Genomic DNA, 22,142 nt, shown 5'->3' with positions numbered 1-22,142 from the left:
ATTCCTGGTGACATTTGAGAAGGATCATTCTGGGCTTAGTGGAGTTCCCTGTGCCAGTCCATGAGCACACTGGGAGTCAGGGGAGTTGAAAATGTCTCTTAATGAGTACGGATGCTGCATACTGAAGCACAAATTTGCCCGTGATTGATGCTGGCTTTGGTCAACCAGATCCACCTACTAAAGTTAACTGTCAAGAGTAATAGTGACTTTGATATCAGCTTTAATTGTACAGAGAATCAATGGGCAAGAATTAGGGGAAAACACAGCAATTTCCAGCACCTCTTAAAGCATCTCTTATATTTCTTTATCATCTCTTACATGCCACTGCCTGTGCTTAGGCCCTTGAGTACAGTCCTCAAAGTTTTCTTCCTGTGCTGTCACAAATTCTCCTTTACCCCCCCAGTTTTTAGCTGGCAGTTTGAGGGTGAACCCCTCAGTAACTTTGTCTTTTCTACAGCATCTCTCTTACATGGTCCTGATTGTGGATAGCACTGCTGTCATCTCTCTCAGATTCAGGTTGCAAATTATGGGAGCCTGGGATCATGTTATTTCTTAACTATCATTAGTTACATGTATATCTGCAGCGCTCTTGGGCAGCACTGCCAACAGTGAAAGAAATTGAGCTGGCTTAATTGAGATCCACATAGTTAATTATTAGTGGGTTTTTTTAGAGGAGGAGAGAGAAAATTCACAGTGCAGTTTTTAATTTCATTGTGATTTGCAAGCTAATGTGACTTTAAACTCCCTGGTCATTATCTGTAAATATGTAGCATTTCCTTTATCTTTCCAGCCCTTTTCTGCTGTAGAAATGTCAAGAGACTTAAGAAGGAAAAGTGTGTCTGCACGTTACTGATCTCTTTGGTATAAGTAGCAAATAAAAACTGGATTCTGATAGAGCAGTAGCTGTGACCTGGTTGGGAAGGAGCAACTGCTTTGTCCCATCTCTTTCATTACTCAGTTTAGCACATTATGCTCAGATATTGTGGGTCCCTGGCACACTAGGCCATAGAGGTATTGGGAGCAGGCGGGTGAGCTCATGTCATAGGCGAGTTATCAAAGGCAGTTGGGAAGAAACTAATTTGTGTCTGTGTTGGGGCAGAGTTAATGTTTTGGGGAGCAGCAAGCGTTCCTCATAGCCTGGGCAGATTCCCCTTGGGAAGCCCCGGGGTGATGAGCAGTGGAGCCCGGTGCTGTCTGTCATGGCTTTGCAGAGCAGAGGCGCACATTAAATTCTAGGAGGAGAGCAGAGACTTCTCCTGCACATTTTTCATAAACTCATTCTACATATTGAGGACTGGGATGAAATAAACTTGGTGCAACATTCATAAGTTGAATATAGAGTTACCTGTTTCTATGTGAAAGAGGTGAAAGAAAAGCCACTTGGACAAAGCAACTCGTATATGGATTAAGAGCCAGAGAAGTTTTTGCCTGAGCGTTTTGGGAAAGCCTTTATCGCTACGTTTCCCGATGACCTTATGTGTACTCAATCAACGTGATTAATCTTTGGTAGAAATGCATCGGTTGTACAAAGAAGGTGAACTTAATCCAAGAAGCCTTTCTTACATTTCATCTTTCTGGAGGCAGAAATTGTATTTTCTCTAGTGTTGTTTCTGACTTTAAAAAAAAGCAACAACCAAAAACTGTAGTGGGAAGAGATGAAAGAATATAGATTAAAACTTTTTGTAATTTCTGACCACTGTCCTCAATATCAAAGAGAGAGGCAAGTTGTGAGTATAGCTTCACGTGGTAGAAATAACTCTTGCATGTGCTAGCAGATGATTTGAAATTAATTTTCTTTGTAACTGGTGTGGAAATAATTGATGGACAATAAGGTTCTCTGCTAAATAATTTTTTTAAGAAGGGCATTGCACTGTAGAGACTCTGAAGCCCTTTCCCTTCAGGAAAAGAGAACTTTGTGTCATCTTTTGCTCTAAATTAAAGAAAGCCTACTTGCCACAGGATAGTTTTCAGAGCCAATTTCCATTTTTTCTCTTAAAGAAGCGTGTCTGTGATATCTGCAAACCTAAATATTACAGCTTTGGGCTGAAACAGGAGAGCTGAAAGGTGGAACTGATTGGTTCAAATTGCAGAATGTTAAATGTAATATGAGGAAACGATAAATTGTTTTAAAACAAAAGCAGCTCGGGGAGCAGGAAAAAAATAAATGTAAGCATGTTTTATTAACAAAAAACATCTTTCTATGTAGAATTCTGACAAGGCAGTAACACTTTTTGGTGTAATAAGCAACGTATTGCGGCTACTGAGAGACTGCAAGAGCTCGGGATGGCTTTCCCTTTGCTTCTGATTTTGTTCACCCTGGGTGTGACAATCTTTTGCCACAGAACTATCCATCGACAGCAACATATTGCACTTAGTGGACTGGTTTTACAAAGAATTACTGCTGTGAATTGCAAACCAGTTTTGACTGCTCACCTGAAGACTGAGAATAGTAGATGCCCTTGGAAGGGTTGGTGTTTCTGGTGCCCTGCACCCCTGGTAGGCCCAGGCTGGCAGGCAGCAGCACTCAGCTACTTCTGGAGCTCTGGCATCCCTGTAAAATCAGCCAATTGAAGATCCCAAGCTGCAGGATTATTCCTTTTTAAATTTTTTTTTTTAAGGTAGACTTGAAGCTCCGTATCGATCAATCATTATTCTAATTGTTCATTTCTATTATGGTGGGAATCATTCAGAATCCTGGAGTTCCTGGGAGTAAATCATTTGGAAATGCTGCCCATTATAAAATTTCATTTTAAATCTATATTAAATAGATTTATAAAGGCAAGCTTTGCAATCTAGTAACAGAACATTATGCTACCTCACAGAGGCTCAGCTTTTGGGTCCTAAGGGGCCACAACTGGGAGCGAGCGGAGGCAGCGCTTGGGCTTGTGAGCGGGACAGTGAGGTTGCCAAGCTGGCTTTTTGGGTGGCCTCCTGGGCCACCCTCAGAGGAACGTTGATCCCATCTGCTGAGGGATCCATCCAGCTGTTCTGGAGCGAGGAGGGTCGTGGGATACCCTCTGCTGTGAAACTGGGGCTTCCAGGGGGCTGATGCCGTCTCTGGCGCAGGGGAAGGGGTGGGAGACGGCTGGAACAGGATGGGAGCCAGGATGCTGAACCAATATTTCTTTTATTCTTTCAGACAACAGAGAAGAGGGGAAAGGAAAGCAAAACTGCCTTTGGAGGCCCAGTTGTCAGCTCATTATATCAAGAAGAAACAATCAGGTGATTATCTGTGCAGGATTTCAGTTAAAACCAGTATTTTTCTAATGCCCTTTTTTTAAGCTTTTTTTTTTTTTTAATATTGCACAAGTGTGGTGGCAACTACAACAGGATAATAAATGACAGGAAAGAACTTTTCAGGTCCATAATCATTTAAATCAATAACTGCCTGTATCATTGCCAGGTAGTAACCTTTCCCTAGCACAAGATGTGGGGGAAGGGCAAGGCTTCCCATTTTTCAGTTATATGGCTCAAAAAGGTAATATTGGATATTTTTAATAGAAAGCTATTCAGACACTACCTTTTTCAAATAGTTATTTCTTTCCCAATACATTCAAAAGGATCGTTCAGTGAAGGTTTTAATGTTGGACAATGTTTGCCTTCAGGGAGAGTTTGTACCTTATATCAAATTAATTTTTTCTAGCATCTGCAGCCAGCATAGCAGAAACACGTTTTCCGAACTAGAATGGCTGCTATTTAGAAACTGTCAAGGTGCAAGTAGTAATTGAATAAGGACAGCTGGGTTTTTTTGTTTGGTTGGGTTTTTCACTGTTCTGAACTACTAATCATGTGTATAACATTAACTCCTATACCTAAATGATTACCTGGAGACTCTCTCAGAGTATAGCACCGTATTTTTAGTTAAAATGAACAGTCAGGAAAGGCTAAATTTGAGCGATGTTTGCTGTCATGTTGCAGTCACCCGTTTATGTGTATGTGATCGTATTTGTTTTATTGAATGTCTTGCATCACTTTAGTCCCAGGAAATTAGAAGATAAACACTGATTTCTCTACACACAGCCTCCCAAGCTTGCTGAGAACTTCCCAAAGTGTTAAAACTCTTAACAAAGCATTTCTTTGACTTCTTGTCACAACCTAATGAAAAAATAAGTCTTGAGGAGGTTGCTGCAAACCCTTTGCAAGGTAGAAATTAATGTGGCCGCTCCATGTAAGCAAACAGAGTGGCAGTTTTGTGCTCGACAGTAGCGCGGGCATGTCCCTCGGCGTTGCGGTCCACTTTATAGCGAGGTGGAAGAGCTGACCAGGGGTGGCCTTCACATCTGTCACTTGCCTCTGGACCTTGACCAGAGGTGCTCAGGGACCTTAGTTTATCACACTGAGGAACAGCATTTCTGCTCGCCACAAGCTCCTTTTTTTTCCCTGCTCTCTCAGTGCCAGTCTCAGGCAACATCCTTGTTCTCACAGTTTGACTTTGTGCTTTAAATCCTGTTTGAGCTCTTCTTTTAGGAGTGGAACGTGTCAGTGCTGCCCAGTGCTGGGTGCTGAGAAGGAGCTGTGCTTAGTCCTACAGTGCTTTCAGAGTCCTGGCCATCCTGAATCCTGCCTCTGCCCCTCCTTGGGTATGAACACAAGCACAATGTACAGGAGAACAGAGTTTGCTCTGGTTGGCTTGACTAGTCCACATCTTCTTGTCATATTTTTGGTTTTGTTTTCAGGAGAACATGACTTGTGCAGGACTTGAAGTACAGCTCCAAATACACCATGAGGTACATATGTGCTGTCTGTTGAGTGTAGCGTAGCTTTAGTCCTCACAAAATGAGGCCCTGCGAAGACGTAGTCTCTGACACAGCTGGAATTGGGCAATTCTGTTGAAAGTGAGTTAAATGAAGTCTCCCGACTCTGCTGGCAGGATGAAAACTCACGTGATCCTTTAGCACAGCTTGACACACAGGCATCAGTATCCTCAGTGAGCAAGTGTCATTGTAATCTCACCCGTGTGCAGACTGTACAGCTTCAGCTTTCTCCGTGTAGTTGCCCATCTATTATAGCTTTTGTCTGCGGTTCATTCTCTTACTGGAACAGGGAATAAACGTGTGCAAGTACAGGCACATCTCTAATGGTGTTAGTTATAATAGTAAAAGCACGGCCCTAAAAAGCAAAATTGCACTGGTACCAAATCTGCAAGGAGATGAACCAAAGGATGGCTCCAGACTTTACATTTGGCGTCCAGGTTTATCTCAAGCATAGAGTGAACTGGTTTGACAGTCAGACCACTCGCCTGGGAAGGGTGACTGTTCTGAGGCTGTGCATGGTTACTTACAAGAACATAAGGTTAGCATTCAGTAATACTTAAGCGCATTTGTCAATAGAATGTAGTCTTAAAGCATTTTCTGTAGAAGAAGAAAATGAAAATGTTTTAAGGGAAAGAAAATTTAATGGCTTGAGCCAGCATAAACACATTGGTAGTTATGGGCAAATTCAGTGCATATGTGTATTGTGCGAGCCAGCAGAGGCGGGACGCAGGAACAACCACTAAACCACGAATGAAATGCAGAGAGTAAATTTATTTTACTTACCTCACCAACTGGGGGATCCCCGAAGCAGCACCCAGGCAGGGGCACACGGGCACCACGGAGCTCTGTCTGTGCCATGGGATCACCAAACCTCCTGTTTTCCCTGGATTTCAAGGATTCACGCAGGTGTAGTTTACCACTGTGCATTGATCCTTCCCACAGCAGGGCAGGAATCCCAAGCATGTTCGGTAGGATGCCTGTGAGCTTCTCACAGGCCTGTGTTACCTAAACACAGATGTTCTGCTTGTCCAACACACAGGGCTAAACAACAATTAGTACAATATATGTGCTTTTCTGCACCCCAGCTGCAAGTCACTTGAGCATGTTTACAGTCCTCCTTGCCAATCTTGCCTTATTTTCCCAAATGCAAGCTACCTCAGAACCTAAGATCCCAGAAAAGAGAGTTTGATGCAAACTATTTTGACTTAATTATGGACCTACTGAAGCTTTACAACAAGTTTGCAAAAATTGATGTACAAATCAAACCACTTCAGTCTCTGCTTCTTAGGGCTGTTGATAGGATAAACATTTCCTAGTTACAGGATCACATTAAGGAAGCCCAGAAAAAGGTGATTTGTTTTGTTTTTCTTTTGCTTATTTTGTGTACTGAAATCCAAAACTCAAGCCTCATCAGCCCTGGGTTCTACCAGACGGCTGAAAGCGATTTCTCAGCAGGCATTACTCTGCCAAACCCAGCCCACCATGTGCCCTTTAGGATTCCGCTGATGCAAAGGCAGGAAAGGGCTGTCTGATTTATCTGGAGCCCAACATCCGCACAGCCTCGCCTTGCGCCAGGAGATAGACAGGAATGCAAGTGCAGGCCGTTGAGGGTTCACCTATGCAGATTTACTGATTTTATTCTTGAAGCTTTTGAACAGTTTGTCAAATGATTAAACCTCCTCCAAGCTAACAGGAAGAGATCTTGTTTTAAATGGAGTAAACCACCAGTTTACCATCAGCAGCAAAATACCAAACAAAGCAACAAAATCATTGCTTTCAAACTGAGTGTCTAAAATGATGCATAAATAATGCTTACATTCTTTTTGTGGAATGAAATGCTTGGGTTTTAGGGTGCAAATCTGTAAATGTTGGACTAAGTGGAGTTACCATACCCTACCCTGAAGTCAGGTGGATCAGAAGTAGGAGGAACTGGGATGGTGCCAGGGCTGATCTTTGCCTTATCACTACTTATCTCAAATGTTTCTGCTTCGAGAACTAGATAGGAAAATGGTCAGTCTGGCTCACAGAAGTACACTGCACTGTTTCCAAATAAATTCAAGAGCATCCATAGAAACAGGTTATACCGACCTAATTAAATCAATTTAGAAAGAGATTCGGTTAAATCAGTGCAATTTGTGTGTTCGTAGATCAATCCTCAAATCAGGAGAAGGTCTCTTGAGCTAATGAGGCGTAGCAGTTATTTACTTTGGGGTGCTGGGCACTGGTCGTCAATTAGGAGTCATTAATAAACCCTGGCAATAAAGAGCTCAAGTACCCTCAGTGACTAATGGGGAGCAGTTGCAGAATGTATTAGCATAGTGCTCTGCCTCTGTGTTTGTCTGCAAATCACTTACCTTTCTTTGGGCATTACAGAAAAATAATGCATGCTGGTGGCTGATGATGGGAGTTGGAGGTTCCCCTGGAAGGAAGGATTTGGAAATCATCTGTGATTGCAGGCTGGGTATAGTGGTGGGGTGTTTTACTGCTATATAAAGCTTTATGTCTCTTTTCTTGTCTTATTACCAGAACAAAAGCAGCAGTAGTTGAGCTCTTTCATGATCAAATAGCTATAATTACAGTTTCACAAACCCTGGGAAATGAGCAGTGAGATGAGGTTGACTGATGTGTCACCAATATAAATCTAATCTAAGACACAAACTGAGGGAGATGCCAAAAATACCATAGCATTGGAAATTCAACTTTAAAGTTATTTTTCAATATTTTTTTAAAGCAGAAGTGCGGGGGAGGCATTTTATAAGCGCTTCCAGCAAACGAAAGCATTGACTTGGCAGATGGAGGATGTGAAATATTATTAACAACGTTGCTAAATGTTTGTGTCCCTTCCCACTTCCACGGGAGGAGGCCTCCTGCGCTCTGCCGTGGGCTGCACGCCGGGATGGGAACCACATCCACCGGTCGGCACAGCAGCCTCCGTGAGCTGAGCTTCACGCTTCTGCCATCCCGGGGATGTTGAAGAAGCCCTTTTCTGGTAGAAATTTCCACCTCTTCCCATAGCTTTTGGGAGCATCCCCAGTCACGAGTGGGGCTCCATTTAGGGTGGGGGTGTGGAGAGGGTACCCCTTGTATTCGGGAGCCCGCCTGATGCTGCGTAATCTATCAGAATTGTATTAATCCCGCTAACGCAGCCGCCATCTGGCCCTGCTGCTGGGCCAGCTCGCACGAGCCCCCGTGATGGATGGCCTCGGGAATTGATTAGTTGTTGTGCGAGACAAATGAACTGTTTTGGCAGAAAATACCAGAGGTCACTGCGTGTGGTCAGGCACAAAGGCTGCTGAATTTTAAAGAGCTGCTTCCAGTATCCATTGCAAGGATGCCGCTTTGGAGCGGTGATGGCTTTTGAGATGAGCCTGGCGCTCCGGAGCATAGTTGCGGTTTTGTTCTCTCCAGCCCATTTTCGGGAACACTGGAGATGAGAGATGCTGCAGAGATACAGGAGCCAGCATCCCGGTCACGTTGGGAATTGGGTGCTCGTGCTGGCATTGTGCGTGCATTTGGGTGGCTGTGCCACAGGTGTCGTCTGCTCGCACAAATGCTGTGCAATCCCTGTGGAAGAGTTTTCCCGGTTGTGCTGCAGCGTGCTCAGCCGTGGCACATCGCAAACAAAACACCTGCAGGTCTGGACAGCTGGTGTTTGGGTTTTTTGCAGGTCAGCGTTATTTAGAAATGGATGCTCTTCTGATGATCTTTAGCCAACAAGTCCCTGACTTCAGGATGATTGCCAAGTTTATTGCTTTCTCCCTTTTTATTGTCCCCAGAGCGGTAACCCTTGGGGCTTTGCTTTGTTGTGCAAAGGGGCGGCTTGGCTCAGCCCTGCCTTCCCTTTGGGAGAGCCCATCCTTCAGTGGCAGCTCCTATTTGGGATTTGCACGACCGACTCTGCTCCGGTGCTACTGCTAATCTACCAAAGTGCGTGCGGCAGAGGGTGGGGAATTGGATGACACATGTCTCGCTATGTCCCGGCTGCTCTCGGAGGACGGCACGCGAGTGTGCCGGCAAGTGGGCAACACTTCCCCCGGGACAGCCTGCCGACTCAAAATAAACTTGAGTTATGGATTTATTCAGCTTGTAAAACCTCAGCTGGCATAAATAATTGAGAAAGCAAAGGTTTGTCTGTGGTGCATACCTCAGGGACCCACTCCTGCCTCCCTCCCTCCCACCACCCTTTCTTATGAAAATGATCCCAGTTGCACTGATAGATAATAACAACACCAAGCAATTAAAAGCTATGGGTGGCTGGAGAGAGGAGAAAAGGTTCAGTTAATGAGCTTTTCCTCTTCCTGTGCCCAGGAGAGCCTCAGAAGTGACGAGGCGATTAAAGCGAAGAGATAATTATAGATTATGTGAAAATGGGTCCCTTGGGGGCCGAGGGCCTTGACATAAGCCGTGAGTGTTGCGAGTGTCTCCTGGCTCCCCGCACGCCTCTGGCTCCGCTCCACCGCGCTCCCCCTCACTCGGCAGCACTGTGCCAAGCAGGAGGGCAAAGCCACCTGTTAGTGGCACCTGGGGCTGCTGGGATGTGGCTTGCACCAGCCCCGGGAAAAAGGGGAGAGGACACCCAAAGCAGCAGCCACTGGCAGCCCTATGGGTAGAGCTTTGCGCTGGAGGTAGCCTGCAAGGCAGGGAAAAGGGGACAGAGCAAATCTGGAGGATGCTCTATGAGCCAAGGTAGAATATTTGAATTTCAGATCTCTTCTGTGCCCCTTTTTCATGGCAATTTGGAAAGCAAGGAGATTTGCAGCGTTCCAGGTAAGAAGGAAGTGAAGCCTGATTAACTGGCAGCAGATCTCTCCCGTGAGCTGTTTAAAACTGTTGCATCAACACGTGTTTCAGACAACTTCTGAAGGCTTGCGGAGCCTTCCAAGCCTGGGCAGGGTGGCTCGGTTTAACTCCTTCCGAAGCCTTTTATCCGAGGGTGGAAAAAGCTGCCCACGTGTTACCTGCAGGCAACAGGGATGCGGCAGCTGGGGGATGAATCAGGGTTAGCATCTCTTACTGGGGATGGGGGAGAGCAGAAGAGAACAGCTTTGGCCGTTAAACACGTGTCTGTGAGGGAGAAGATAATATTTGGCCTTCCTCAGGAAATAGATATAAACACGTTCCCTGCCTTTCCTGACAGTGAAGTTGTCACTGACTTGGAGACTCCTTTTTAGCTCAACAAGAAGAGCTGCTGCTTGTTACCATATCAGATTGTGTGGAAATGAAGAATTACAACAGTGTCTTCCTGTTAGCTACAGGTTTTAAATATTTTTACACATTTCGCTTAGACTGAACTTCACAGTCTTTCCCATCTGAAAATGTCTTGAATGCTGTATTTTTACTTAAATTGAGGTTTGTTTGTTTGTTTGGGTTTTTTTCTAAAAATACTGATAGAAATGCTATGGGTTCCCCACCCCTATAACATCTAAGTGATGTATTTGCAGTGTCACTTTTGTGCTTCTGATATACTTGCATCTAGTTTCAGACTGTTTCTACCAATTTCTGGGCCTTGTTATTGACTCTTACCAGTTTTATGTGGAGTGCAAATTCCTGCTAGGAACTGGTCTGATGAAAACACCGCATCCTTTTTCTTATAGCTACTACAGTGGAGGAGTTATTCAGTATGTACACATACACACATGAAAAAAAGGGGGGGGGGAAACATCTGTCTTGCAAGGTTTTTAAGCTCTGTTTCTTATTTGTCATGTGTGGTTTTGAATGCAAAGTCAGCAGATAACAGTAGCTTGTCTTCATTCCATTCAGACCATTCACGTGGAGCTTTTTGCCTTGTACTGGTCCCTCCAGAAATCTGGTTTTAACTCCTCTGAGCTCTTTTCTTGATTTCCCTTCCTGATTTTGGCACATGACTGGATCAGAATGGTTTAAATGTCTAGAGCTTCATGTGGCTATTTTGTTTGCAGGTAAAATGTTTCATTATGACAGTATGGACTTCCCTTGAATCTATTTAGGAAAAGGCTCATTTCTTGTTAATATTTGTAGAAAAGTTGGAGATAATATATGCTATCTTTTTAAAGGGGGTATCAGGGGCAGAGGAACAGCTTATTGAAAAATAAATGCAGAGTAGAGAGATGAAATTTCCCAAAACCTTATGTTCAGGTGGGGAAATTGCTATTCTGGATTAATTCCATTGTGGAGACTTCTGAAAGAAAAGTGTTTTTTTGGAAAGGGGAATGTATAGACCATTTGCAGAGGTGGTTATTCCAGAAGAGCTAAATCATATCCAAATAGCTGTGTCAGGTCATTTCCCCTTTACAGACAGTAATATCCTTGGGAAAGGACTGCAGGAGTCTTGTCAGGAGGCTGTAGTAGGAAGATTGGTGATTACTCTCTGAGGAGCAGCTTGACCCAAAAGGCTGGTTTTGGCAGCCAAGAATGTTTGAGTGGTTGGACTAACAAGGCAGGACTGGAGGGACTGTCCAGTTTTATCAGATCAACCTTGTTAGTAGGGGCAGGCATGTCCTATAACCTCCATCACAAGTCTGTCAAGCTCCATCTCACACCATATAAGCTTCTACCTTGTCTAATCCTACCATGAGATTCTTTTTTTTTCCCCTAGAATTCAATGTAATTGCCTCTAAAGAGTGCAGCGATCTGTCTCCCAGGAGCTTGTGTGTTGTGTACAGACAAAAGCTCCAACAAATGACTCTGTGGGAGGCTGCTTAAGAAACTCGAAGACTTGTGTCGTGTCCCTAGGCCCGTACGTGGAATGTGAAATCTTGTGTGGCACCTGGCTCTTCACTAGAAAGGTACAACTCAGGTGTGCAAAAAGGGACTGCTTGTGAACAAAGAGCAGGGATGATGTGTGAGACGCTGCTACTGATAAAGCAAGGTCAGAGGAAAGACTTCAGAGAAAGCTGAATATCAACACTTTCTTCCCACCTTTTGCTGGCACCGAGGAAGGAAAAACAGGTGCTTGAGATCTGAAAAACACTGTCATGTAGTAAGATGAGTATGTCACAATAAAAGACTAAGTTGATGTTGTGTCATGGACCTCTGCCTGTCCTGACAGGAGCAGGGGACATGGTCTTGGTGGCATTGATATCTTCATCTTTGTTGGGACTGCAGGTCAAAAAGCATTTTTTTTTTTTTTCCTTTGTAACCCATTGCTCAGGAATATAAATGTTTATATTCTACTTTTCCTTGCTCTGACGTTCTTCAGCCTGGTAGGTTCAAGAGCAGTGCAGGTGAATGGGAGGACAACTGTTGCCTTTTAGCACCGGGGGATCAATTCTCTTCAAACTGCCCCATTGCATTGCAGAGACTCTTCTCTCGTGTCCAAAAGGCTGAGAGCAAAACAACCTCCCTTTCACAAATCCCTGAGCAATTACTTACCAAAGAGTGCCCAATAATGTCAGGCACCTGTTATAAAGCCACCAAAGAATGTACTTGCCCACTGTTCAGCCCTTCACACACAGAACACTGAGCTGTAGAGTTTGGCCTTTAGAGAGGCCGAGAGAATGAATGCGTTGAAGAGCAGAACAGTGTGGAAAAAGGACCTGGAAAACACTGATAAATGTGCTCATCGGGATGCAGCCTCTAGCTACAGAAATCCTGAAGCCACCGAGTTTCTGGAGCTGGGAGGATCTAACTGGGGACAGATTGATTTGTATGTGTCCTATTTCTTCTGATTTTTTCTGCAAGCCACCATTAGTGGCCTCTGTGGGAGATGGATGGCATTGAAAGGGCCTTCGCTCTGACCCCGAGTGGCTGTTAGGAGTTTGTATAGTAGGGAGAAGAGCAGCTTTAGCCTTTATCTTCTGTGGGATTGCAAATACCAGGATTTGAACTTGGGTTTTGCTGGAGAACTATACAAGCTTCCTGTGCCAGTTCATGGGAATAAGCTGATTTTTGCCCTGGTGTAATATCGTTTAAAAAACCCTCTGTTTTCTAGGAGGTGGGATCTTCTGTCTCTTACCTTGGAAAAAAAAAAACATGTTATTCTGCATGTGCAATACTAAACATCTGTTTCAGTCCAGTGATACTATTGAAATGTCTGTAGCAAAGTTAAAGCATACGGTGTGCATGTGGCCTTTGTGTTGTTCAATAACGTGGTACTTCTTCTGTTTTGTTTCTTGAATAGGGAAGAGGACAAGAACATTTTTGATTACTGCAGAGAAAACAACATTGACTATGTAACCAAAGCCATTCGATCAAAAAAAGTGGATGTGAATGTCACAGATGAGGAGGTATGGAGAAGACCATCAGTCTTTTAACTGCTTTGTGTATTAATTCAGGGCAACTTCTTCTCAAAATTCACTGGTTAGGATTTTTATAACAAGGTGCTACAACAGTTGGACAAACATTTAGTCATTGAGACAGGGATAATCTATTTGAAAATGGCTTTCCACTGAATTCCTAGTAGTGTAGATCTACTAACTGTGGTGCTGTAGTATATTGGAAACTTACTTTCTGTGTTATTTTCAGCAATGCCAGCAACCACTTGCAGAATAAGATCTTCTAAATACCCCCCTTTCCTTACCTTGTGCATGAAATGTGGTCAGATAGAAGTAGGAAGTGAGGAAAATGGCTTTTTTGACCGATTAACTCCAGTGAAGCAGGATTTCTGCTGTGCCATCAACTTTTCATCATTCCCAGGTGGCAGGCAAATGAGCGACACCGGCTTTCCAGCTTCACAAAAACAGTGACATTGTCCAGTCTGTCTCTGCTCATCAGACTCAAAATGGCATTTCCCCGTGGGGAGATAACACAGGCATTGCCAGAAACCTCCAGAAAAAAAGATAAGTGTCTACAGTTGTGAATTGGCCTGATCATTTTCTTGACAAAAGTAAACTTTTGGAGCGGACAATTTCCTGTCCATCCATCAGGAACCGTTGCAGTCCCAGCTTTATGGCCATAGTTTCAATGCCTGTGTACTGCCCCCTAGCCCTGCTTGTGACCTGTTGGATGTACAACTACTTTTGCCCACTGCTTTCCAGCACATTGTGTTTTTGGTGAACAGATGAAGTGCTTACACATTCATAGACTGAGACGCCACAAATTCAGTTGGGTTCTCCAGTAGCTCTAAGCAGATTTCTGCCCTCTGAGCCATGACAGCCCCGGCTGGGGCTCTGAATGCTGATGGCAGAGCCTTTTATTATTAATCAGGAATTCATGTGAATTAATTTTCAGAGGAGAGGAGGGGAGGGTGTTCACGATCAGGGCTGAAATTTCACATCATAAATTCAATGAACTGAAACTTATCGTGTGCCACACAGTTGCTGCAACGGTGCCATTGCTGAGCTCCATCCCTCCTGCTGCTGGTCACAGGTTACAGAAGTAGATGTCCAGGGCAGTCCCCCGGAACACAGCTGGAGTCCTTTCGTTAATAACATCTCATTTTGGGGATCACACGCTTGCAATAAGTGTGTAGTAACATCATGTTAGCCTTGCTTCCTTTCCACTGGCAAGCTGCTCTTTCATAGTTCTCAGCATTCAGAAGCTCGTACCTTCCTTTGTGTTCAAGCAACAAGTGTGCTTGTTTTCAGCCAAATAAATGTTAAAAAAAAAAACCTGGTGAAAGACAGGTTGAAATATTTTTGTGCTTTAACAATATAAATACTTAGAGCCAGGTGCCATCCTCTTTGGGAATTATCCACGAGCCTCTGATGTAAGAGAAGACCCATGTCAGAACTAGTAAGTATTAACATGTGACTGTTGCAGAGTATGGAATTGCTTCAGCACGGTTAGGATATGAAAACCCTGCCTGCCTGTGCTTATGGAAGGATCCCACTGCTGCAAAATTCCACCGTAGATTAAATTCTCACAGTCTCAGTGTTTTTGTTTGAGCATTTGCTGGGATAATATAAAATAAACAAACAGGGAAGAACCCTTTTTTTTTGGCTTCCATAGGCTTGACTCTAATTGGTCCAAGAAAAAACAATACATAGAATTTCAGAAAAATCTGAAAAATATTTATTTTGTGTTGAGGAGCTGAAACCATTAGCAATGTTGTTCGATATCCAAATGTGTTCTTCATAGTCTGGAGTGTAGCTTATTTTCCAATATCGTGCAGGTTGATTGAAGTTTTAGAACCCATTTTAGACTAGAGATAACCCAGACTGAGTCTTTGGTAGAGTGAAGTGTATGCAGACATAATCTTGTCATTTTTATTAACTATTTTAGTGTTACTGTAGAAATACATCCTACCATATCCAAAAGATGCTTTCCCTAGCCCTCTGAATATAACTCACACTGTCAGTCCTTTGATTTAAATGCACATAAATTTAACATGACAGCAGGGATACATACAAAGAGTTAACTTGTTATGGAACAAAATCTCCTGAAGCACCAAACAGTCTCGTGTTAAACTGCTCAGCCTTCTACAGTAAAGACTTGACTGAGGTTGTAAGGTGTTTAGATTTTAATTCCATGTGATGCATTAGTAGTGTATCTAATTGTATTCTCCCCATTTTGTGCAAACCTGAAATGAGTTAGCGAAAGGAGAAAAGAAATCAAGAATAAAAATGTAAAATGGGGACAAGCCAAATTACTCAAAGCAAAAGGATTTCAGAAAGGGCAGTAGAAGTCCCTGGTTTTAGATAGATGTACTTGGCAACTTTTGAAGCATAAGTGGTCTCCTTCCCTAGATTTAAAAAAATAAAGATCTTCATGTACAGCATGCAAGCCAGTGTACCTGCTAACAGTTTGGATATAATAAACTTCAATTTAGAATTAAACAAAGAATCTAATGACAGTAATCATGTACAGGCTTCCATTTACTGTATCTAAATTGCCCGGAGTTCAACAGAGTCGCTTGCATTCACTTAGAAGCAGCACAGACTAAACCTGTTTCTCTTACGTATGTCAGCAGGACTAATGAAATAAGAAATGGTCCGTGGCTGTGAAATCGCCATGGGCACATTCTGGTTGCATGAATTGCTTGCAGCCTTTTTGAGAATAATATTTTTTTCAACTTTTAACAAACAACAAACTGTTCAAAGGCATAGATTAGTTGCTTTTGTCATTTGTGACAAGGGCTGTGGAGGATATAGATAGAGGTTTGGGGTTTTTTTTAAAGTTGTTGGAGAAATCCCAGTAAACAAATGTTACCTGTGTGCAGTATTTAAGCCTGTGCCAAAGCTTTAATGAAAGGCATCTGAAATGATGCTCGCTTAGTCACCAGTCCTCCTGCTTTTGAGACAGCAAGTGCCAAATCGGTGCCAGCTTGCCAACGGAAGGGCGGGGGGGTGGGAATCAAGAAAGATCTCGTGCTTATGGATGTGCAGGCTTATTCCCATCAGAAAAAATGACTCAAATGTTTCAGAGTTTAGAAGTAATTGACTTCCAAATCAAGTCTGAAGTTTACCTGTGTAAATTGTTAACCGCTGCTTGATTCACTATTTCTACCATCACTGGGAGGGATGCAGCAGCTCTGTATGTATCTCTTCTTAATTACTGGTAATAAAACACTCGCCACGAGTTAGCGTGGCTCTCGCTGGTGTGCAGCCGTGCCAGCTGCAAACACCGTGCCTAGAAGTAGAGCTTGATATTGCAGCCCATCCATTCACTTTGGCTTTGTTCTCCTCTTTCTCTGCACTGGCTAATTGATGTGAAAATCATTCCCATCCGTTTGTCTGCTGAGACTCAGTGTATCTGAGACAAATCCCTGTCCTGTGCTTTGTTTGTGAACACCCTGTGACTTGGAGCCGAGCAGAATTGATGTGCTGTTGGCTTGAGCAACTGCTGCAGGGGCTGGCCAAGCTGGCAGCGGTTACCCAAGCAGAGCACAGAAGATTTAAGAGGCAGGGTTAGAGCACTGAGGCTATTTTTATGCTGCTTTTTTATTAAATACTTCAAAGACAGGGAAAAATGCATCCTCTCAAGTAACTTCTGCAACAACTGTTGTGTGCTTGAATTGCATGGAGGCAGCACCTTGATGCTTGGTTTTATTTAGTCAAGACCTCACTACCATGGTGCTTTCCTCTAGGAAATCATTCGCGTTGCTTTGGGTCTCTCACTGCTTAATGAAATAGTCGTGTGGGAAGCGTTTGGGGAAAGCTCAATCTGTGGCCCTTAAGATTTCTGCCATGTTATTTAAACACACGAATCCACGTTATATGCTGATACAAAGCAGCAACTGTGCAGACTAAAGAATTTTTCAATATGCATAGGTGATATCTGTGCTAAACAAAGAGTTGGATTGTACATTCAATGTAAGTTTGTCTTGTTGATAAGGTTTGTTTTAAGGAAGACACGGGAAAAAAAGTGGACTTTGTAGCTGTATAGATACCTACGTACATTAGCCAGAACTCCTCAGCATTTTAATTTGCCTGATACCATGCAAACAGTAGTGAATATTATCTTGTTTTAAATACAAGTTTCTTAGTAATGCTTTTTTGTTATACAGTAAGTAGGTTAAGATACTTCTGCAGGTGCTTTTATTTCGACATCAAGCAGTGGGCTCTTGCATAGGAGGTCTCCAAAGTCCCTCACACTCTTTGCTTCGGGCAAAGGGTGCTGCAAGGATGCAGTTTTCTTGGGTGGGACGTGTCAGCTTTTAAATAGCACGCAATTACAATGCAGAGCCATTTAAGGCACTAATTGGAAAATATTGTATCCATTTAGAGTTGCAGACAAAATATATAGGTAAGCAGAGTGTAATTACCCAAAGTGGAATTGGCCCAAGACTTGAAATCCATACTCCTGCAAATAGCACAAGGAGATTTTTAATGACTCTAGATGACCAGGCTTCAGCTCCTTGTCTTACTCGAAAGGCAACGTTTGCAGCAAACCTGCCTTCCCGTGTCATGGGAAGGGACCGGCTGCATGGTGCTGCAGCACCCCTGAGCTGGCAGAATTGGCCCAAACTGTTGATTTTGCCTTTGTTGGTCTTAGCCAAGCTCAGCACCAATAAAGGGAGATTCTGCTTGTCCAGAGACAAATGCAAACCAATATATTAGAGCCACTAATCTGTAACATGAATTTTCATAAAAGGATAGAAATGCGTTTATTTTGTGGTGTAATTGCACAATAGCTACACTTGTGTAACTACAATATCATACCTCTACACATATATAAATAAACTGAAATCTTCCGTTGATTTATTGCTATTGTGCATATTGCAGGTAGTGCTTATTTCTTTTGAAATAAACATCTGTGGCCCCAACAAAAAAGTTGGTATTTGTCCAGCTGAAATCCTAAGTCTTCAGTAATTACCAGTCCAGAGTTGAGTTAAGGATGCTAAACGCAAATTAAAGATCTTTTCATGTTTACCAATGGTTTTAAATTGTGCTCTTTCCCCCTTTTAGACTTTGATAGTGGTGTTGAGTGCAAGAACATTAATCATGAAGTGGCCCGTGGATGTCATCAGTGCTTCCATAGAAAGTCATTGTCAGAAAATTCATTCTAATTCAAGGTTAATTAGTGTAACGTAAAAATAATGTGTTACAAAAATTAATTACTTACTAGGTCAAAAAGCATGTTAAAAAGCTTAATGCCTTGTGTCCGAGATCACGTTTCCTTACTCAAAATCACGTTCTACCTCTGCTGTCCTGCCCAAGAGCGTCCAGCAGAAGCAGCGAGAGCCGCAGTCACAGGTGTGTTTTGCCTCTCCTGCTGTTCTGGCACCGTGGTCAGGAAATTTGGCTCACGGTTCCCATTAGCAGATAAATGAGTTGCTCACCTTGTTCCCCACTGCTCTGTCGAGAGATTTATAACCAGGCGTGGGCTAATTCAACTGATTTCATCTGCAAAGGTCTGCGACTGTGTTGTGTAGCAGATTGGAAAACACAGGTTGGTCTGACGGTGTCGCAGCTTGGGGGATGATTTCTTGGTTATCTGCAGGGGGACTTCCAAGGAATCTCCCCTCAAGCATGCCATACGCCGTCCTAAATCAGGAGAGACTGACACTAAGTCTAATTTACTAAGAGTACATAGGAAACAAAGAAGAAAACCTTCCATCTCAAACTACTTTGAGCTACCTTTCTCTTTAGGGTTGCTGATATATGAAATCTTCTATGTATCGTAGATCTTTGGAGTTGCTGATATATAAAATCTTCTATAGATCATAGAAAATGTCTTGAACCTGCCCAGTTTTAATCTGTAGCAGCAGAGGTAGAGCCTGTGGGTTGAGTGTTTCAGACCCACCACAGGAATGGGCTTTTGGGGACTTGGTGTCCAGGTGACTTGGGCAGCATTGAAAATGTTACTGTGTTAAGTCTTGCTCCCAGAACGGTCAGAAGTGTCAAAAATCTCAAGTCTATATAGGAAAACAAATCACGTTATGGCTCCTGCTTTTCACGCCTTGCTGTTTTTTCCCCTCTAAATTTTTACTGGCTTACGGTTTTGATGCTAATTTAATGAAAAAATGAGCTATGTGTCGCTTTTAACATTTCTAGCGCTATTCTGCAAGTGCAAATCAGGTGTAATAGTATGTTACGTACTAATATCAGTATTTTTTTTTAAATACATCCATGTTAGTTTTGTTAGCAGTAGTCCATACTTCATAGCAAGACTGTGACTGTGCTGTTTTTCTGGCTGACTTTGTTAATTTTCTCCCGTTTGTTGCAGGGTCGGGCTCTGCTCCACTGGGCCTGCGACAGAGGACACAAGGAGCTGGTTTCAGTGCTGCTACAGCACGCCGCTGACGTTAACAGCCAGGTAAGAAAGGAATACAAAGCTGAATTTGGTGTCTTACATACCTTCCTGACCAAACGTTTTGCACAAAACTGAATTCTTCCAAGAGCACCTAGCAAGTTCGTTCAGAGCGTTTACCACAGAGAAGAACATCCAAAAAGGTAACCTGGGAAAAACAACAGAATTTGGTTGCATGAAATACATAGTTGTGACGGGCTTTTTTCAGTTCCTGCTGAAACTTCTCCCTGCAGTTGTTTTTTGATTACCTGGCTGTTGCTTCCAATGTGACTTATGGTACCGATGGCGAGGGATTTTGCGCGTACGCAGTGCTTGGTAGCTTCCTACACAAAGTGCATTCTCCAATGTGTTATTTGTAACGCTACGCTCTCAGCAGAGCTGTGTGGACTAATGGAAAGAGAATCCTGCTTTGCCTATCAGAAAAGCATCCGATAAATGCCTGGTTTTGGCAGAGCACCCTGCAGGGGTACGTGATGCTTCAGGTCGCGGTGTGGTAGGCACATGACAGCTCTGGCAGGATCTTGGTGCTGACTTGAGGGTAAAATTGAATGGTTTATATCATTTCCATCCCTACAAACACACCTCACCCAATGGTGTGTATTTAGCATAATTTGATTTAACGCAACATAAAGGGGCTTTTTAGCCACCACAGTGTGCAGCCCACACATCTGAGATCTTAACCAGCAGTAGTTTTGTCGTGGCTGAGATTAACCAGCAGCAGTGTTGGAGTACCTTAATAGACCAGGTTGTGAACAGTGCTGGTTATGCAACCACTTTGCATCTCATTCCAGCCAGCTCAAGTCTGCCTTTGCTCATGAGTCAACCCTCCCACTTTTGTCAGCTTGTTGTAAGGAAGGGCTGACCTGCATAAATGTAGTCGTGTTCAGAAATAATTGTCTAACGTATTTCTGTTGAATTATGATTGGCCAAGCGTGGCACTTATTGGCTTTGTTCTCCTGCTCCACTTGGACATGGATCCACTTCTGCTGACAAATTTACTCTCTCTTACCTGTGAGATCTTAAGAATCCTCATGATAGATGCTTCAGGGATTTGTGAGAGATGGATCTTCAGCACAGTTGCAACCTGCAGGCTTCTCAGCAGACCCAGAGTGTTCACAGGCTACAAATAGCTGTGTTGGTGTTTACACACACAAAATAGTTGTAAAAATTAAAAAAAAAAAAAAGTCTTTCTTGCACTTCCCTGGGAAGAATCGCAGGTGGGATGGGTATTAGGAAGTGTGGCTATACAGTAGGTGGTGAGACATGCTTAGACCTCAGGGATTTTGGTTGTAATGAATTTTGTAGGAGTTTTTCCTTATGTAGAAGAGGGCGGTGAGGCCAGTACAAGTGGGGGGGCTTTCAAGCCCCACTGTCAGACGAGGCTGTTGCCTTTCAGTCAGAGCTGGTGAGTGACGTGTCGGATACACATGGGAACAGCTTTGCCTTGAAATCAGGGAGCAGTCTGAAAAGTCACTTCCTTACTTGTCTCATTTCTTTGGGGGTAAAGTCTGACTCTTAGAAGAAAAGGCTGGAGGGACAGTCATCTTTCCAAACATTAATTTTCTATTAAATTCTTCTTCTCTTTTTTTTTCCTTTTTGATGTATTGCACATTTTCGAACCAGATTATTTTTGGCCAGTAACAAAAGGTTAATAATAGCTATAAAAAGAAAATCAATCTTTGATATTTTTTTTAATTATTTTTTTTCCCCACCAAGGTAATAAAGGAGAATTTTTTATAAAGGTCTCTGTTTGCTCGTAGGTGTGTTCCCAGGGAAGGCAGACACATTTTTATTCTCAGCCATATATAAATTGCAATAACACTTCAAGACTTTGTGACCTAATGTTTGTTTCTTTTTTTCTTTTTTTTTTTTTTTTTTTTTTAACCTTTACCCTCTAAGAATTCACATCCACAGCAAGAGCAGGAGGAATTTTAAGAGCAACCAGAAGAGAAGGGGAAAGGGGGAAAAGCTCTGTAACAGGCTGTGAACACCGCAGCACCTGCTGTTATATGTTACCAAATCACAGAATCCCAAAATGTCAGGGATTGGAAGGGACCTCGAAAGCTCATCCAGTGCAATCCCCCCATGGAGCAGGAACACCCAGCTGAGGTTCCACAGGAAGGTGTCCAGGCGGGTTTGAATGTCTGCAGAGAAGGAGACTCCACAACCTCCCTGGGCAGCCTGGGCCAGGCTCTGTTACCCTCACTGAGAAGAAGTTTCTTCTCAAATTTAAGTGGAACCTCTTGTGTTCCAGTTTGAACCCATTGCCCCTTGTCCTACCATTGGTTGTCACCGAGAAGAGCCTGGCTCCATTCTCCTGACACTCACCCTTTATATATTTGTAAACGATAATAAGGTCACCCCTCAGTCTCTTCTTCTCCAAGCTAAAGAGCTCCAGCTCCCTCAGCCTTTCCTCACATGGGAGATGCTCCACTCCCTTCATCATCTTTGTTGCCCTGTGCTGGACTCTCTCCAGCAGTTCCCTGTCCTTCTGGAACTGAGGGGCCCAGAACTGGACACAATATTCCAGATGTGGTCTCACCAGGGCAGAGTAGAGGGGCAGGAGAACCTCTTTTGACCTACTGACCACCCCTCTTCTAATCTACTCCAGGTACCATTGGCCTTCCGGGCCACAAGGGCACAGTGCTGGCTCATGGTCATCCTACTGTCCACCAGCACCCCCAGGTCCCTTTCCCCTACACTGACTAATAGGTCATTCCCCAACTTATGGGGTTGTTCCTACCCAGATGCAATACTCTACACTTGTCCTTGTTATAT

General features: G+C 43.4%; 1 protein-coding gene across 1 annotated transcript in view; it reads left to right on the top strand.

Annotated features, from left to right (window-relative positions):
- The window catches only part of ACBD6 (acyl-CoA binding domain containing 6), an 83,640-nt gene that overhangs the window by 21,579 nt on the left and 39,919 nt on the right, over nt 1-22,142 (top strand). The window contains exons 4-6 of the mRNA XM_065842191.2: nt 3,140-3,222; nt 12,853-12,958; nt 19,281-19,370. Coding sequence (XP_065698263.2) covers nt 3,140-3,222; nt 12,853-12,958; nt 19,281-19,370 — 279 coding nt within the window. The remainder of the gene's footprint in view (nt 1-3,139; nt 3,223-12,852; nt 12,959-19,280; nt 19,371-22,142) is intronic.

This window comes from Patagioenas fasciata, chromosome 6, assembly GCF_037038585.1.
Source record: "Patagioenas fasciata isolate bPatFas1 chromosome 6, bPatFas1.hap1, whole genome shotgun sequence".
In the NCBI taxonomy this organism is placed as follows: Eukaryota; Metazoa; Chordata; class Aves; order Columbiformes; family Columbidae; genus Patagioenas; species Patagioenas fasciata.
The sequence above is the reverse complement of the archived record's forward strand: the minus strand, read 5'-3'. Positions and strand labels throughout refer to the sequence as shown.